This window comes from Prunus avium, chromosome 8, assembly GCF_965620075.1.
Source record: "Prunus avium chromosome 8, drPruAviu1.hap1.1, whole genome shotgun sequence".
Classification (NCBI taxonomy): domain Eukaryota; kingdom Viridiplantae; phylum Streptophyta; class Magnoliopsida; order Rosales; family Rosaceae; genus Prunus; species Prunus avium.
Window position 1 is genome coordinate 23,915,944 of NC_142291.1, and position 14,718 is coordinate 23,930,661.

General features: G+C 36.1%; 1 protein-coding gene across 1 annotated transcript; it reads left to right on the forward strand.

Moving 5' to 3' along the window:
* The first annotated feature begins 1,471 nt into the window (after positions 1-1,471).
* On the forward strand, positions 1,472-3,452 carry LOC110772281 (uncharacterized). The gene is made up of 2 exons (XM_021976709.2): positions 1,472-2,879; positions 3,254-3,452. Exon 1 carries the CDS (start codon positions 1,662-1,664, stop codon positions 2,832-2,834), a length of 1,173 nt encoding a protein of 390 aa, XP_021832401.1. The 5' UTR covers positions 1,472-1,661; the 3' UTR covers positions 2,835-2,879; positions 3,254-3,452.
* Positions 3,453-14,718: the final 11,266 nt, after the last annotated feature.

Here is a 14,718-nt window from a genome sequence, read left to right on the forward strand (position 1 = left end):
CTACTCTAAAGGGTCTGGAAAAACTCTCCTAAAGCAAAACAAAATCCTAAACAATTAAGGAAACAAACTAGGAAAGAATCCTTCTTTGACTTGAAAACACGTCAGCCAACGTTCACGCACATTTTGGAGTCATTCCACTTCCTAGAAAATTCTGGAAAAATATGAGAAACATAGTTTGATCTCTAAGCTTTCCAAGCATATGTTACATGACACTAGGAAAAATCGGAGAAGTGTTCAACTCTTCAATCTTCCACAGCAGTGCAGTTTTGAAGGGATTTCACTTAGGCTGTCTTGACTTGCAAGTCTGGAGCAATTGGCTTAATAGAAAATTATGAAACTTTGACCCAATAATCTTCAATGCCTTATCTTTCTTCTTCAATTGGCCTTGCGCTAAAAGTCATTCGAAAGGTTGATTTTCAGTTGAAATCCTTCCAAGAGCGCAAAATAGCTGAAAATAAGGAAAGGAAGGTAATAATGCTCTTTTTATTTAACTTCCCCCACAAAAACCAAATATAAAAGGTATAAAAATATTGGAAATAATGCACTTATCAACGGAAAACCGTGAAGACGAGTGTAGGGTATGGACCAATTTAAGGTAGTGGTGGGAAGGAGATATATTGATGAGTACGACAACAGTGAGAGTGGTTTCAACCCAAAGAGTGAGAGGAGCATGGCTTTGATGGAGGAGAATGCGAGTGATAATACGTAGCAATGTGACGATATGCGTTTGGCTTCAACCATGCCGTTTTGTTGAGGAGTACGAGGGCAAAACATGAGTTATTCTATCATAGTTTGACATGAAAATTTTCGCAGAGTTCCATCCAATATTATATAAGATTGCTTCCGCCCTTCCATAAATTAGATTAACTTAGAATAGTTTATCGCTTGTATTTAAAAAAAATACTGTCATCTATTGGATATGTAATTACTAATCAAATGTAACCTTAATGATTAATATTATATTGGGCTAGGCTCAAGTCGCTGAATCTCAAATCGCCGCCATGAAGTTCGAAGGTGGCGACAAGTCAACAGCAAAGGTAGAAAGGGTCAAGGCATTCGCTAATCCACAATAGTTCTCCATTATTAATTCCATTTCTTATATGCATCATAGTTATTAAGTTAAAACTACACAAAAACATTTATGAAAAAGACTATGAGTGACCAAGAAAACAAACATAGTCTTATTTATTATCCTATACATAATACAGTGAAAAATATACGATCAAACCAATCTATAAATTTAAGATTGTTGGTAAAAAAAACAGTCTCACAGAAAGAAATTCTCAAGACGCATTTTCAATTTTCTGCTATACAGTTTCTAACCAAAGGTAGGCTTATAATCTTATTTATTTACTGCTTTTTGAAAACTGGTTTCCTTTTTTTGAAATTAAATACAGTTTTTTATTTATTAATAATTTAAAGGGAGTTTGTGAAATATATCACCAAAAGAGGGTTTAACGTCTTCAGTCTTCTCATCTGTTGTTCATATTCAAAGATGACCTTTGAAAGTTTTAAAAGAACAAGCTGTCTGAATTCAACTTAGTGCAGCTTCCACGTCTCTTCTCTTCACCAACCTGAAACCTCTCTCTCTCTCTCTCTCTCTCTCTGGTTTTGGATGGTGGTTTTTGTTATCTCTGCAAAACCACCTCTCTTCCTCAGCTATGGAATTCCTCCATAGAAAGCTCTCAATAGAATCAAGGGTCTGCCAATCATTCTGTGAGCAGTTAACAGAATCAAAGAAACCTTCAACGATCTGCCAATCAGTCTGTGATTCAGAAATAAATGATTCTGGAGATTGTTTCCAATCATGTTTGACTTTATGTCCTAACTTCTGCTTCCATTCTTTCATAAATGATGAAACAAAAAAATCCAATAATTTCTACACCTTCTTGGCTGTTGGATCATCTTTGATTGTAGCCACTTTTCTTCTTGTTGGTTTGTATGTTTTCTATGTAAAGTACTATTCAATCAGGAGAAGATCACAACCACAACAGCAACCTTTATCAGAGGAGACCCATGATGACTATATAGATGAAGATCATGGGCCTGTGCTTGACCACCCCATCTGGTACATCAACACCATCGGTCTCCAGCCATCGATTATCAGTTCGATCACGGTATGTCAGTACAAGAGAGGTAATGGTCTTGTTGAAGGTACAGAGTGTTCTGTGTGCTTGAATGAGTTTCAAGAAGATGAGACTTTGAGACTTTTGCCCAAATGCAATCATGCTTTTCATGTTCCTTGTATTGATACATGGCTTAGATCCCATACCAACTGCCCCATGTGTCGGGCACCGATCGTCAAAACCTTGGCAACCCCTGCACCAGAACCAAATCTTGCTGTCAATTCAATTCCAGAAGAAGAAACCCAGGTGGAGATTTCAGAAAATATCGGTGAATCTAGTGAAGAAATGGGAGAGGAAATTTGTGAGATTAGAATTGAAACAGAGGAAAACAGAGAGGTGATTGGAAAGGAGAGAGATGAAATCCCAATTGAAGAGGTGAACGGAGTAGTGGAGCCAAGAAGATCGGTTTCCATGGATTGTTTATCAGCTTCAAAGATCAGTCTGGAGCTTTCTAATCTCCCTGCAGTGGAATCTGATAGGAATTCAAATACCAAATTAGTTGCGGTAAATAAATTAAACAGGGAAATTGTTCCCAGGAAGACTGGTGGAAATCAGAAGTTGCAAAGACAGAAGGGCAGTTCTTCAAAAGGGAGGTCTCTGCAAAATGTTCCCCTTACCATGAAGAGGTCATCTTCCTGCAATGGGAAAGTCTTGTTCTGCAGGGATGTTCAAAACAGTGACTCAGTTTCCCAATTGAGGAGCTTTTGATCTCAATTTTCCCTTTGTCATGTTTTGACCCCTTTTCCTTGTCAGGTAAGGCATCTAAAAATCTGGGATGTCTCTGAAGTTCTGAACTCTCAGCAATCTGAGTCTTTTTTTTTTATCTTACTTTATCAAATTACATACTTCAATAAATTCCTGTTTGTACTAAAGTTTATGTCAGAACTAGAAAATTGAGGCTGGCCCAAAAGGGGATTTACAGCTTTTAAATGTAGTATCTGAAAATAATCAATCAATTGTAGATGAAACTTTTTTTTTTCTTTTGAACTAAAGATGACAAGATTTCGTGGTTTCTGAGATAATTATCAACATTGGATATTGGAGTCAAAAAGCTATATTGCAGCAAAGTAGAATGATCATTAATGTGCTGATTATCGTTTGTTTATATCTTTCCGTTGAATGCTTAGGTATTGCTGCAAGCTGCTGCTTCCTTCAATTTTGCAGCTCAAACTAAAGTTTACACTTGTAGATTGGTCAAAAAGCTAAACTGCTGCTTCCTTCAATTATCGTTTGTTAGAATTCATCCCGTAGCATGTTCGATAGCTTCTGAGTTCAGGTTGATGGGAAGAAGGAAAATGGTTTAAAACCCGACTATCTTTTCCTCTAGTTTAATGCATTCCTAATCACTCTACAGAATGAGACTACAGGGTCTAAAAGCAGAAGCTCTGATAATTCCCTTTTAAATTACATAACCAGCTAATAGCATGTTTTTCGTGAAAATATTTTCAAAAGATCTCTTTGCATATTTACGTTTTAATAAGAACAAATGTGCATATAACTGATCGCCAAAAGTAATGATTTCTAGAACATTTCGTTCACCATAAAATAGATAGCAGTTGTGTATTCATCTTCTTCTTCTTCTTTATTTTCCCTAGGCTGAAACTCGATAGTCATGTTGTTGATTATTCCCTGGATAATAGACATTTTCAGACAGCTTCTGCTTTGTTTGTTAGGAAAAATATGGTACCCAGCAGAAGAGATCGAACACCTTACTTGCAATTAGTGCTTGCACCAACCACAAACACTACAGCACGAATCTATGCTTTCATGTTTGTTCTCAGGTCCGTGCGATCATAGTGAGGACTATGTGGGAACCGAATTAATTCGTAACCCTAGGTCAAATAATTCCTTCCATTTGGGGATTATTTGACCTAATTGGGAATTATTCAATTTAATTGGGGATTACCCAATTAAATAGAATGTTACTTAATTAGGTTGAGGATTGATTTGATTCCTACGAATATTCTCAATTAATGGAGGAGTTACCTAATTAAATTAGGTATTGATTTGATTGCTACCCTGATTAGGGATTTGATTTAAATCAAATCCCTAATTAGTCAAATCTCGCCAAATTGGGGAGGAATAATTCCCTTCCATCTACGGAATTATTCCTCTGAAACCCTAGCCCCCGAGACCTCTATAAAAGGATGGCCACACACAAGGGTTGAGGTACGTCTAAACTCCTACTGAAACTCTGCAGAAATTATCTCTCAGAAACCCTAGCCACCTCCTTTCTCTCCCTCTTTTACATAAGGCTCCGGCTGCCCGGTTTACCCCATAAACACATATAACTCCGTATCCTATTTTAGCTATCGTTTCTCTTCAAATCGATTGAACTGACTTAGGCATCGGAGGGCCTTTGGCCAACACCCCCCGGGTGTGGTCCTCTTATTGTTATTCGTTTTGCAGGGAGAAAGAGAGGTGGAGAAGACGAAGGAATCTTTAGGCGAATATTCCCGTGGGAGGAAATTGGCTCCCACAGACTATATAGGTGATCACCCTTGAGAGAGCCTTCTTGAGAGAGAAACAATTTATTTTCTGAGATGAGTATTGGAGATGGTCTCCAACCCAAATTTTCCTCAACCAAAATACAACCGTTCATGTATACAAATTTTCCCAACTTTTGTATGTTTGAAGAGACTCTTTTCGTCACAAACAACAGTCCACACAATTTCTCGCTCTTCAAATGCCTTGTCCTTCAATTACGTGTTGTATACTCTAGCCTGTCTCCCAAGTAATAGCCTATTCAAAACATCCATTCGGGCTGAATCCAACTCCTACACCTCTTGCATCAGATTAGCCTGTGTATATTCATCAATCACGAAAATCATGTTGTTGTGCAAGCCTCAAAGATAGAACATTAATTGCCATAGGCAGCTTGAAAGCAAACTTAAAGCTTCAAGCATAGTCTTCTTGACTTCAGTGATGTTTGTGGAGATAAGTGGAGAGAAGTGGAGTTGTTGGGGATTTTCCTTGGCCTGCAAGCTCTTTCCGAACTGGAGATTTTCCTTACTCTTATTCTAGAGGATGATATTCTTGATGGGTTTCCCCTGTTAGTGGAGGAGAGAAAAAGAAGGAAAATAAATAGTAAAATAAAATGAAAGAAAGGATGGGAGAATTTGAAGAAAACGAATGGAAGATAAAAGGAGAATAACTCTCCTTCATGCATGGCCACCAATTAGTTAGGAATGTGGGCTATAAAGCAATTGCCTTCTTTAAGTTCAATGTATCCCTTAGAAAACCAAAACTTAGAGAGTTTTGAGAGATAAGAAAACTTTACTTGTGAGAGAGATAAAATCCTCTTCAAAGAAAAATTAAGAGAGTTTAGCCACCGGTGTTAGTGAGATTATTATTGTATTAATTATTTTCATAGTGGAAAATATTGAGTGTTATTTTTTGCCCATTTTATTTACACAAGGCTGGGAAAAGTCAGATCCTAGGACTGCCAAATTTATTTATTGGCTCTTTTATTTTTCGCCATCTTTCCCAACAAGTGGTATCAGAACTTCGGCTCAAAAATTATATTCTTGTGTAATTTAAGATGGAGTAGTCGTCATCATCATCATCAACAATAATGTTAAAATTGATTGCATCCAATTACTCCATTTGGAAGTCAAGAATGGAGGACATCCTTTACTGCAAGGATTTGTATAATCACACAAGAAGGAAGGCTAGTAGAGGACATCTTAAATTACACAAGAATATAATTTTTGAGCCGAAGCTCTGATACCACTTGTTGGGAAAGATGGCGAAAAATAAAAGAGTCAATAAATAAATTTGGCAGTCCCAGGATCTGACTTTTCCCAGACTTGTGTAAATAAAATGGACAATATACAATAATAATCTCACCAATTACTGGTGGCTAAACTCTCTCTTGGTTTTTCTCTCAAGAGGATTTTATCTTTCACACAAGTGAGGATTTCTTATCTCTCAAAACTCTCTAAGTTTTAGTTTTCTAAGGGATACATTGAACTAAAAGAAGGCAACTGCTTTTATAGCCAACATTCCTAACTAATTGGTGGCCATGCATGAAGGAGAGTTTTTCTCCTTTTCTCTTCCATTTGTTTTCTTCAAATTCTCCTGTCCTTTCTTTCATTTTATTTTACTATTTATTTTCCTTCTTTTTCTCTCCTCCACTAACGAGGGAAACCCATCAATCTCCCCCTCCCGACATAGGTGGAGGGCTCCAGCAGTCTGGACATGTCTCACATCCTTGAGAACCAAGTGACAACTTGTGTTGGTTTCAAGGGAAATATCTCATCTTCCTACGATCTTGGACAATTTGTCATTTCTCATCCGCACATTACCAAAATCTCCATTGGTGTAAGATGTAAAGAAGTCCATTTGTGAGGTGACATGAAATTATGCACCAGAATCCACTATCCAGCATGTATCTTGAGAGGAAAATTTAACAAAGCCATCACCACATAGAATAATTACCTCATTTCCACTAGAGGTAGTTGCAGTCGTGCACTTGGCATCACACTTTTCATCATCTCTATCTTGCTCTCGTTTAAACAGCCTGCACTCTCTCTTCATGTGGCCTATCCCACCACAATGGTAACATTCTAGGTCCCTTCTTGTCTTGGACCTCCCTCTCAAGCCATCTCTTGACCTGCTCTTTAACTTGTCTCGCATGTGGAATTTTCTATTGCTAGTTCTTCCAAGATACTCTGAGACAAGGGCTTCTGACTCGGCTACTACACCTTATTCTTTCCTCCTTGCTTCTTCATTGAACATGCTATCTTTAACTATGTCCAATGTAAGAACGCCTTGAGGAGTTGAATTGCTTAAGGACACTACTAGTGTATCCCAGCTACCAGACAAAGAGCTGAGTAACACTAGTGCTTGTAACTCATTATCAAGCACCATCTGCATATTCGTCATTTGGTTAATCAAACCTTGGAAGTCACTAAGATGCTCGGCAACACTTCGACCATCTTTGTACTTGAGGTTTACCAACTGTCGGATAACTGAGGTTGTATTTTGAGCAGTCTTCCGCTCGTACATTTACGACAATTTTGTCCATAATTTGTATGCATCCGTCTCTTGTGCCACATAGTGGAACACACCTTGATCCACCCATTGTCGAATTTGTCTGACAGCTTTTCTATTCAGAATGCTCCATGCATTGTCTGACTTCCCTTCTGATTTTTGTCCCAACAATTGAAGGATGTATAAGTCCAATAGAATGGAATTTAAGATGTCCTCCAATTACTCCCTTGTCTGCCATCTTTCCATGCATTTGGCAGCTATTAGAGGCTTTATAAGTCGAGGAGCCGCCATTTTTTCCATTTTTTCGCACTCCAAAACTCTGGATTTCTGCATCAGCCTTGATTCAGTCCAAATGTGGTCAGAATTCATGTTTTTTATTTCTAAAAAAATATTCAAGATTTCCTCTTAAGCCTAGGTTCATATGGGACTGATGTAGGGTGAGACAAAAGTAGGTAATTCAGGAAGTTCTTGAGCTGCAGTGACTGAGATATGACAATAATAAAATTTCCAACGTGGAGAATTTATGGAATTCATTATTCACAATTGTTTGATTAGAAGTCAGATTCCTTACCGTGCAAGCAAAAATCACATATTTATAATTTATTCAATATTATTAGGTTTTTTAGCGCTAATAGTGGCACGCTTGCAACTTAGAACAATATGCAGTTCTGATATCAAAGCTAAGCAAATTCAAAGTAACAATTGATTTATCAAACTCTATCGAGACAAAGGGGGTGCTGTATGGGTTTCATTTCGTCGAGCCCAAAACACAATCTTTGGGCTTGACTACATAGACTGCATAGGCCTTGGCACAAGTGAGTAACATAGGATCTTGACTTTGTCCCTTTGCTATTAATCTTAGCACAAGTGAGTTTTTCTTACTTTGTTCATGAAATTTGAATTCCGAATTTCCTGTAATAAAGTAAATGTCACTTAACCACCAAAAAAAAAAAAACTGATATCATTTGGTAATACTACTAATTAACTTAGGCATGTAAACAAACGTCGGTTAGGTTAATGGGCTTTTTCAAATCTCTCCCTTTTTAGATTAGATTTGGGCTTTTACATGTAAGTATATAAATGTGGCCCAAAATATAAAAAAACCCTACAATACCCAAATCTTAGGAAAATCCCATTTGACTTTTCAAATAACCTAAATATTTTCAAATAACCTAAATATATTATACAAACCTTGAAAAACTATAAAAATTACAACAATACCATCAGCGTTTGTTTTTTCCTTCTAAGTATCATAATTCAAGGATAATAATGATATTTTACACATCATTAAAATTAAAAAATATTACAACTTACCCTTTTTGGGTTTTTTTTTCAATTTATAGATTTAAGTGTTTATATATAAATTCAATGCAAGAAATGAGTTTTATTATAAATTTAATAATTTGGATTATCACTTATATAAACAAAACAAAAAAAAAACTTGACATTTACAAACGAGAGCAAATTAGTCACATAAATGCTTTTGAATTTCTTGTAAGTCAACGTACAATCACCCAGGCCCCTTCCACTCTTTCCCTATTATTGGAAGGAAAAATCTTGGCTCCTTAAAAGCTTCTCCTCACAACAAATAGAGTTTGGGCACTTGTCAAATTCCTTGAACTTTATTTCTTTCGAATTCCTATAACTTTTTGTTTTTAGTTTGACCCAATCGTATATCTTTGGATACTATGCCACTTCGTAAGCGGTTACGTCATTTACTTATTTGGAATGAGGATACTCGTGAATTGGAAAAATCAAGAATATGTATGGGATCATGGGAAGGAAGTCAGAAGTCCCATATATTTTTTGATTTTGTAAGTGTTAGTAAATGGATAGGAAGTCAGAAATCAGAATTCGAAATATTTGTAATACATATTTTAGATAAAGTAAACATGTCATTATTCTCCCACGAATCACGTCTATAGTAGGGATTTCGTACTCCATACGCATTCCATCAGTTGATTCACAAATCAAAGTTCTTCTATGCAAAAGTAAACTCGTCTGTCAAATCCAAACTCTATTCCAGTGTGAAACCATTAATCTTGTGAAAACAATGGTTTGACAACAAACTAAGAAGCCGAAAAGAAACATTTGGAAAAGAAAATGAAAATTGTCCAACATTAATTTCATATTTGAGAAATATTCGATTAATTTTTTTTGGGTGAAAACTAAGGTATCCCCCGCGCGATTGCGGGGACTAACCCTCGAGGTACTGTCGGGCGCAAAGCGAGGACCTCTCCCAACAAAGTCTGCTCTATTCGCAAGCGCCTGGGATCGAACCCAGAACCTCTTGTTTAAAGGATCCAAGCCCCTTCCACTTGGACCAACTCCTGTTGGTGATTAATTTTTCATTGGTCATACATAAAATTAAGAATCCGGGATTGATTTGGGGTAGTGAGGTTAAAGTATGGACGAGATTGGCTTATGACAGGAACTTGTGTTTTGTAAAAAGAGTTGTATTTTATTTTCCAATACCTTCCAGAAATAATCTCTACAGTCTTGTAGAGTCCTTCTTTAGGAGAAATTATAGAATAATATTGGAGTACGGCCACTTCTGTTGATATCTTCTTCTAAATGACCCCAAAAATGATAAATTTAAAAAGAAGAAACATAAGCCTTTTGTCCCAATGGTAGTTGAAGATATCTGTCCCATTGATATCTTCTTCATGATAGTAGAAGATATTTGGCTTCTAATAGAGTTCTGAATGCAAATTATAGAAAATTACAAGATCTGAGTCGTAGTAGTAGTGGAACCCATTCAATATAGATTATCTTTATTTTTTATGTATGACCGCCACATAATAGGCCACACATGCAACCAAATTCATAGTGGAGTCAATCATTCAAGGCCAATTCGTTAACACCACGAATTGAGTAAGGAGTAAGAGTAAATATTCAAGCACATCATGTGAACACCACATATTGAGTTAAAGGTTAAGATCTCTTGTGATAGGACCCTACACTTTTAGTTCACAAGAGGACATAAAGAAAAAGAAGAAGAAAAATGAAGACTAATGGCGACTTTCGAGTACCCAAAATAAATTGTGGTTTACCTAACCCTGAAAATGTGTATTTTGGAAGTACCACAAAACCGTCATTTGTGACCGCAACAAAATTAGTCAAAAAATGGTTCTGCATTTCTTATATTATTTCAACGCTATTCCCCCCATTAAAGGCCAGTCCTGTCCCCAGCTGATCTATCATGCACATAAAATGCATTGCAGAAGCAACAAGGAATTCATTTTCTCAACGGAACATCGTATGGCAAAATGAAAGTCACTTTTGCAATTAATGTGATTATGTCAACTTCCTAGTCACAATCCGAATAATGTGAGACCATTGAAAACTTGTCGAATCTCAAAGTAAGCGAGCTCTCTTCCACTGTGAAAGCATTCATGTTTGTTTGTCATAAATATGGCGGCCAACACAGTTATCTGTTCGTTTCTCAAACGTTGTTCGATCTTATCTCTAGTGGCAAATCTATCATGGATGGTGGTGTGGAGTACTTCTGTGGTGCATCGGGCGTATCGGTACAGCCAGTCACTGTGCTTGTTTTTAAAAACAAGGGAAACCTGAGCAGCAGGTCAACAAGTGAAAGATTTCACGCGCATCAACGTCATCTTCTTCCCTAAGCTCATCTGGCTGAAGTTCAAACTAATTTTTTCTTGGTCTTCAAAGTCATCTTCTTCAACTTCTCTTCGTGGACTTCAAAGCCATCCTCTTCGTGATCTTCCTCCTCTCTGCAACATCTGGTTGAACTTCAAATTGATTTCTTTGTGGTCTTCAATATCTTCTTCAACTCCTCTTCTTGAACTCCTATTCGTGGTCTTCAAAGTCATCCTCTTTTCGTGGTCTTCCTCCTCTCTGCAACATCTCTCTCTTCTTTGTCATCATTGTCAAAACCCCCTTATTTTAGGGCTTGGATTTTGGTGATAATTTTAGGGGTTAGCATTTCAGGTTGATAATAGGAATTGGAATTGAGTTTTTCCAGTCATTGGTGGGTTGTTGGCACTCCTCTCATCTGCAATCGATCCCTTGTGAAAGCATTTGGTATTAGCTCATTTTGAAAGTAAGTTAACACTTTGTTTTATGTTATTGTTAATTGAAATTTTGTGGTGATAACTTGGGGCAAGAGGGGAAGTAGGTTGTTGACATTCATGAGATGAAGTGGGTTTCTGATTGTGAAAGTGTGGTGACGTGAAGTGGGTATCCTACATTGTTGGTTGTAATGTTCATGCAAATTTAAATATTGTCATGCAATTGCATATGTCTATATGCAATTACTAATCGCTTGTATGCAACTCCAAGTCACTGAATGCAATTACAGTATATAGTTTTGTTTTTAAATTATGCAAGTGAGGGGTTTTCGTGGTAGGTAGGTAGATTTGACAGTGTTTTTGAATATTTTGTTATGAAGCGTAAAGTGTTCCGAAAGTGTAATGTTAGGATTAGTTAAGATTTGGATTTGGATTTGAAATGCATGAGTGGGTTGTGTGCATTATTTCTGCAATATTATAATGGAGGGCTGATGCACTTGCAAGTAGTATCTTGCAATTGCATATCAGTATATGCAATTACTGAGCTATTGTGTGCAAATCCAGGTCACCAATGTGATGTTGTGGTGTTTAGGAGGTTTAGGGTGTATTAGGCTTTGGATTAGTAGTCAGATTCTCGTCGCTAGACACAATTACATGATAGTGTTTGCTTTTCAGTAACTTGGATTTGTTATCATGTTTATATGATGTGAGTGAGGTGATTTTTGGTGCTGTAAATTGCTAATCACTAGTGATTTTGAATTGTTGTTTCAGTTTTTTCACTTAACAATTCCAGAAATTAATTATTCAAATTTTGTATTTCTTTTCCCACTGTGCGTTTCTGCTGGGTTGTTATAGTGCCTCTTGATCTGATTGTAAATATATATAAATACCCATGAGGCCTCTGATTGTGTATGATTTAATTGTGGTGGGAACTTCACACAGGACTTGCAAGTTGATGTTTCAATAATTTGTTGGTTATCTGAAGCATGTATTGCAAGCATTAGTGCCTGGTATGAAGCACTCATTTTAGTCTCTTAAGATATGCCATGTAGAAACCCGGAGATCATATATGTACCCTTTATGTTGGTATGTGTTTGCTTGAATTCCAAATACTTGAAGGGTGCTGATATGTTTAAACTCAACTTTAAGAACTTGAAAGGGAAGATGGGGATCTGTTGTGTGAACAAAAATTTACTAGGTAGTCAAAATATAGAGCTTCTGTTGGTCAGAATTTTGGTGTATTTGATTAAGCCTCTTTTTTTCATTGCATAAATGAAAACCCAAGGCCTTTTAACAAAGTTATTTTCTTTCTATTTTGTTTGTATTTAAGGTCAAGATCGTGGAGAACAAAAGAAAGGTTTTCTTACATTGTGTTGCTTGTGATCTTTTAAGTGCTAGATAACTTAGTTCATTTTGAGTATTTTTAGTTTTAAATGTAAATTTTATTGTGATTTAAATATCATGTTACAATGATTTAAAAAAGAAGCACGAGAAAAATACAAGGGGTTGTTACAAAAGCACGTTTCAGATATGTTACAGAAGTTTTTTTGGTCATTGGTTGAAGTTAAATGCCAGAAAATAGCAACATAGCTAAGTAGGTTCTTATTTTGGTCAAAATCAAACTTTCTGCCTAATGTCTTTTTTGTTGTTTTTCAGGTCAATCTGAAGCCACCGACATGTTTAGAATGATTATTATTATGATTTGGACCAGGTTTGGGGATCTCAAGTGGCGTACATTATATTTTAGGACGACTTGAAGCTAAAAAAGGACCTAAAACCCAAAAAACCCGGCTGCTGATTTGCCCAGAAATTTGAAGATGTTTCGTCACCAAAAGGTTTTAGTGACGGATGTTCATCAGATTTTTCGTGGCTAAACATTTTCTGCGACGGTGTTCTTCAGATTTTTCATCACTAAAAGTCAAATTTCCAGATCAACTTTAGACTTATATAGGGTTGATGAACTAAATCAAATAGTTATATGAGTGAAAGAAAATAGCTTATATATAAATTCGCAATAAAAAGATTGAGTCTCATTTTCTATGTATAAGAGTTAATGATCTTAGAAGGGATATAATGAAATTCTTCAAGAACCCATACATACCTTATTAATATATGGACAGCTATCTCTTGAATTGGAAGTTCCTACGAAATAATAGAAATATAAATGCAAGATATAGAAGAGAAATTAATACTTTCTTTTTTGCCATTTTTTCCTCTATGATGGACTGAATGTCTATCATAAGGAATCGGAGGAATATGTGACGGTTTTTTTTCAAGAAATCCCCAACGAAAAATACACACTACGCCATCTTTTATATCGAATCGATTCTAACCACTACCTATATTCCACGAAATTGTACACCACAAATAAGAGCTAATAAAAAGACCTGCGATCCCATAGAAAGACATTGATCCCTTGTGGAAAAAAAATTATTTGCTGAGAAGGAAATAAAGATACAAAATTCCTACCAAAATAACTGGACGTCCCAACCAATAAAAAACCCTAATGAACCTAAAAATAGAATAAAGGCCCAGTAGAAATTACTTATTTTTTGAGACCCCACTATAAGTTCTGATTGCCAACTCATACTATAACTAGACCTGGTTGCATTTTATTGGAATTGGGAGAATAACAAAAATATATTTTATTTTCCTTTATTTTTTTTGTTTTCGAAGCAACTCTCATCAACCAGCACTATTATGATGTGAATGTTTAGGGGTAATTCATCGAATTTCTTAGATCCAAACTAAAATAGTAACATCCCTTTCACATGATTTCCGAATACATATAGATAATATTGACTTTACATTTCAGAAATTCTCCCCGATCCCGATCTATTTGAAAATAGTTATAATTCATTTATCCGTAATATCATGTTTATACATACATCAGAGCTTATGCCTGAAGGAAGCCACATGTTATACCATATTATACTAAATAGATATCCGTGTTATGATCCAAGTAATGCAACCCCTGCTTAGTTGAACCAACATCAACGAGCTAAGCGTATTTTATAAACATCTCAAAGCTGAACGAACGCACCTCTTACGTTCGCTTGAACAAATAACCCGTTTATTTGAAAAAGTAAGTTGGTTGGGTCTATTTTTCCAGGAATGAGAAAGTTTACTCAATGAACGCACTGTAGGAATTTCAAAACATTTTTCCTAAGTTCATTTGAATATTAAACATGCATTTAATCAAATTAATCGCAGCGGAAGTCTATGGTGGTTGTTTAAATTCAAAAACAAAACTTCTTCCAAGTATCTTAAGCCATGAACATTGATATGTTTTTCATAAATGAAAATTCAAGAGAAAGGATAAGATCTAATTACCCTTGAAGCAATTATATGAACCAATTTGTGTTTGGTCTTCTCTTGATGATTTCCTCTTTGTTGATCTCCTCCTTGATCTTTGATCTTTGCTCCTTGATCTTTCTCCTCCATGTGAGCCACAAAAGTATATGGCCTCTAAGTCTCCACACCAATGGAACCTTGAGATGAGAAGAAGTATCTTGAGAATACTTGGATGCTAGTGCAAGATTCTCAAGATTGGTTTCAAT